Below are 5000 nucleotides of genomic sequence, written 5' to 3'. Positions count from 1 at the left end.
GAAAGGTCACATCCTAAATAGCTACCAGTGTCCTCCTCATCAGCACTATTGTAAAAGTGTCGAGAGCGGCAGCTTCTCTCGTGCGCATGGACAAATATAGCCTGCTATCTCTCCCTCTCTTCCTCTCTCTCCATTTCTTGCTGTCTTTGTGCCTTCCATCCTCCCTCCCTCTCTCCCTTTCTCTCTCTCTCTCTCTCTCTCCCTCCCTCTCCATCTCCCTCTCTCCCCGTGTCTCTGCTCTCCCTTGAGTGATAGCGGAACAGCTAAAAATTCAGTCCCGTGGCAGACCCATCAGTCTGCGGCTCAGACTGTGGGATATCTGTCAGAGGTCTGTTTCGCCGCCACGGCACATTTATCTGCATAAGTTTTTGGGGGCAGCTCCTCGGCTTTGGCAGGCCGCCGCTGACGGAGTAGCAGCTAGCTCGCCGCGCGGTTGCCGTGGTGCAGCGTCGCGCCATGTCGCGTCGCACGTCACAGCAGCGGGCCCCGACGCGGGGCTCCTGTAACATAAATGATCTCTGTGCCACTGTAGCGGGCGCGTCGCTCTGGAGGGGGCACACATGTGGCACGGCTGATATAGTGCAATAAAATAAAACGGAGAGAGAATTTAGATGGGCTGGGATTTGTAGCTGCCAGACAACCCCAGTCCTCACCTCCTCAGCGTCCTTTTATAGCTTATTATTCTTTCCTGTGTTCTTTTGACTTCCGTTTTTCTCTTCCTGGTGTTGCATTAACTTTCCTTTTGTCTTTTACCTCGTGTCTCTAGATCCCCTGTACAAGTGGTATTTAAGGAAGGCAGCTGTGACTATATTCAATTAACAAGACTTGTTATAAAAGGATGCTAATGAGCTTATTTTGTTATTACATTTTAGTATCTTTATATATATATATTGTATTATATTGTTTCTCTTCGTCTCTCCTTGCCTTCTCTCTCTCCGTTTTCCAATCTCTCCCAGTACCAGCATCACATACTGTATATATTGTCAAAATGTTCTAATGTTGAGTGTGTTCTCTGGTGTGTTCCATGAATAAGTTACATACTAGTCTAAATAGATAAGTATCAACTATTTCTCTGTCTCTCTCCCTCTCTCTTTCTCTCTCTATCTTTCTCTCTGTCTCCCTCTCTTTAGAGTACCTGTACAGAGTGATGGCGTCTGGAGAGGGCGGCTGGGTAGCAGGTCCTTGGGAACGCGGACGCAGTCGAGAGACAGGTAAATACACGACAACACGATATGCGACAGGATCCCTCAGAACAGATCTTCAGCCCCCCCCCCTCCTCCCTCCTTCTGCCGCAGAGCACCCCCCCCACACACACACACACACACACACACACACACACACACACACACCCCTGCAAACCCTCCTCCATCTCCTGTAGTGTTATTTGTTTGTGTCATAGTTTTCAGGCCATCCCATTTTATTCTTATCGCCACAATATATGTACAAGTCAGGAAGATGAGATGGCGCTGGGCGATAAAGCTTATCACCAGGCCCTCGGTAAGAGCGCGCATCACTGAGCAAGCGAGCGAGCGCCACAGCCCAGCCGCAGTGCGGCCCGGCGCGGCACAGCGTCGCGCAACACATCACGGCTTATTACAAATGAAGCCTGGAGCCGCCAGGGAGATGAAGGAGCCGGGCAGCCCAGTGAGGAGCCTCTCCCCCAGGCAGAGCGCAGGCCCTCGGCCCCCCCTGCCGCTCTGGATCTCCCTCAGCTCAGCTGGGTCCCCCAGCGGCAGACAGGAGAGGTGCTCAGAGAAGACGGTTCAGACGCAGGCGGGTCAGATTCGCTAATTAAGACAAGAGGTGAAACGCAGGAGGAGGAATGTGCTGTCTCATTGCACAGCTGAATTGAAAAAGAAAAAAAAGTGTTTTCACTGATTGAAGCAGAACGTTTATATTTTTGCTTTCTAAACAGGTCGGGTTGCTAATTAACATCGAGGGTAAAACAAGGAGTAAGATTTGCTGACTCGCTGCACAGCTGGATAAAAGGCCTTTGGGCAATTTCACTAACTGAGGCCAAAGCTTTGCATTACAACTTTGCATGTGGGAAATTAGGTGTCTAATCGAATCCTGCAGTGGTTTATGTTTAAATAGGTAAAATCATTATTTTTTTTGCATTTAAACACACATTAAAAACCCTATGAACAAGGTTAACATTAACAAATATGCTAAGCAAAAGTCATTTTTATCATGTGTTATCTACTGCCGCAGTTTCAATGAATAATATGATTTTATCATATTGTTGAACATGAAGCACAATTATAGAATAAAATATGGTTATTAAAGATATCTACCAGTATTTGCAATTCATTACTGTTTTACTGTACTGTATATATAAAATTATTGTTGATCTGCTTATTTAATCTTTGACCTTTTACTCTGTAGTACTAGTACCACCATCATGCACGGTGATGTCATTAGATCAACATTAGGGTTCCGTCACATCGTATGTCATTTGTGATCATTGTTCTATATCATAAGCATTTTTCATATTGCAATATTGATAATTTAGTTGTGTGGTGATGTTTTTGCTCAGTGGTGGCGCAATTTACATTTTCCATATGCAGAAAAGTGTCCATGTGCATTCTTTTGCAGAACTGTGAGCACCATTTTTCTTCGTAATTGAACACAAATATTAACATGTATTATTGTATGATGTGTTAACTTAATATAACTATATAAACATTATTTGACTAAACAGATTTTATTATATCTAATCACTGCATATCAACATTTCTCCTCTGCAAGATCAGAGTTTTTTAAGAGCCACGTCACCCAGCACTAATCAACATGAAAACACATTTTGTCAAAACAGTTTTGTTACTGGCTGTGATTTTCTTTGGTGCCCCCCCCCCCCCCCCCTCCCTCCAGCCCTCAGCAGAGAGGTGGCGCGTTGCATCTGACTTAGCTTTAGTCTGCCTCATTGGGCTTGTGCTCTGCCAGGAAGTTGCACACTAAAACGGTGAAGTTTAATTGTGGGCTTGGAGTGATTTATAATGATTATGTGGAATTATACTAATTGCGGCAATGTTGATGTTGTTGATTATGGGAATTATGATTTGTCATTTAAACCTAAAATCTGTGTAAATAAGCTTGATTATACGTGTGTGTGTGTGTGAGTGTGTGTGTGTGTGTGTGTGTGCGCGCGCGCATGTTTTTAAGCGCATCCTAAGGTGTTTACTACTTACCTCCTTGTTTGTTGTTAAGTAGCTTAGTAAGTAGCTTAGGATGCCTGTGCTCCAGAAGAAATTTTTTATTTTGATGTCTGTTTGAGGCCGTCATTATAATTTCTTAAAAGATGAACCTGGAGAGGGGAAAAGGCCCAAACCCTTGTGCTTGTGAAATATAGCTACGAATGAATGAATGGTAGATGTTCAGTCCTATTAAATCAGCACTGAAAAAGTTACAACTCTAATAAATTGCATTCATGCTAATGGTGCCATATGATTTACTGGCTCTATTAAAGGTGAGAATTTGTGTGCTGCTTTCCTTTGGAGTGACATACTCTCCCTCTCTCTTTCTTCCTCCCTATTCATCCCCCCTCCCTCCCTCCCCCCTCTTTCTCTCCCTATTTTTATCTCTGCCTCCCTTTATCACTTTTTCATCTTCTTCCCTATCTCTTCCTCTTTGCTTTTATCTCTCTCTCCTCCTCACCTCTCTTCGTTCTCTCTCTATTTCTCTGTCGCCCTAAACTTCTCATCCTCTTTTCTTTCTCTCCTTGTTTCTTTCTCTCTCTTTCTCTTTTTATCCCAATATTCTCTTCTCCTCCCTTTTTTTTTCGTTCTCTCTCCTTAACACTCTTCCCCCATCGTCTCTCTCTCTCTCTCTCTCTCTCTCTCTCTCTTATTCTCTCCATCGCCTCAATCCTCTCCTCTCCCTCTTCACTCCCTCACTTTTTCCTCATACCTTTTCCCTATTTTTATCCCTCCCTCTGCCATGTTCTACCTCTCTCTTCACCTCTACCGTATTCTGTCGCTTCCTCTTTTCTCTTTTTCCACTTTCTGCCTCCATGACACATTCTTTCACCAACCCTCTTCCTCTCTTTCTTCCCATCTCTCTCTTTCTCTCTCTCTCTCTTTACTTTTCCCCATCTCTCTCTCCCTCTTTTCTCTCTTCTATCTTTCCTCCCTTTCCGTCCCACTCTCCCATCCCTCTCTCTCTCTCTCTCTCTCTCTCTCTCTCTCTCTGTGATGTGTTTCTTGACCAGTCCCTACGAGTGTGTCGTCTCCCTCCCGAGCGGAGTGTGTGAACGGCTACAGTGCGGAAGTGAGCTGGGACGGGCCTGGCGAGGTCAGGGGTGTAATTGAGAAGTACGTGGTGACGGCGTACAACCAGGACCGGCCCTCCGAGCCCCCCATCACTGGCACCTTCCTCCACCACACAGCGCACCTGACAGGTAACTCACACACACACACACACACACACACACACACACACACACACACAACCAGGACCAGCCCTCTCGGCCCCCCATCACTGGCACCTTTCTCCACCACACAGCGCACCTGGCGGGTAACACACACGTGTACACACACACACACACACACACACTCACTCACTCACTCACACACACACACACACACACACACACACACACACACACACACACACACACACACACACACACACACACACACAACCAGGACCAGCCCTCTCGGCCCCCCTTCACTGGCACCTTCCTCCATCACACAGTGCATCTGACAGGTAACACACACACACACACACAAACACACCATGACTAATACATGAATATGCACAATACACACACACGTACACACACACACACACACACCATGACTAAAACATGAATATGCACAAAACACACACACATACAAAGACACACACGTGTACATAAACATATATGTACACCAAATCCAATGCTAATGAGCCCTCTTAAGCCCAACCAAACAGACAACCAACACACACCAACACACACCAGACACATAGACACACACAGTGACATGAAGATGTACATGCACATCAACACTTAAAAACAGCCA

The 5000-nt window shown here is 45.6% G+C and overlaps 1 protein-coding gene across 1 annotated transcript in view; it reads left to right on the top strand.

The window, feature by feature from the left end:
* Positions 1-5000, top strand: part of ush2a (Usher syndrome 2A (autosomal recessive, mild)) — a 319377-nt gene that overhangs the window by 99457 nt on the left and 214920 nt on the right. Inside the window, exons 28-29 of the mRNA XM_076300107.1 lie at positions 1131-1211; positions 4208-4396. Coding sequence (XP_076156222.1) covers positions 1131-1211; positions 4208-4396 — 270 coding nt within the window. The remainder of the gene's footprint in view (positions 1-1130; positions 1212-4207; positions 4397-5000) is intronic.

The sequence above is a fragment of the Alosa pseudoharengus genome, unplaced genomic scaffold, assembly GCF_046254945.1.
Source record: "Alosa pseudoharengus isolate Yale_2024_CS ecotype anadromous, Long Island Sound unplaced genomic scaffold, YU_APseudo_1.1 YU_APseudo_1.1_scf_22, whole genome shotgun sequence".
In the NCBI taxonomy this organism is placed as follows: Eukaryota; Metazoa; Chordata; class Actinopteri; order Clupeiformes; family Clupeidae; genus Alosa; species Alosa pseudoharengus.
The sequence above is the reverse complement of the archived record's forward strand: the minus strand, read 5'-3'. Positions and strand labels throughout refer to the sequence as shown.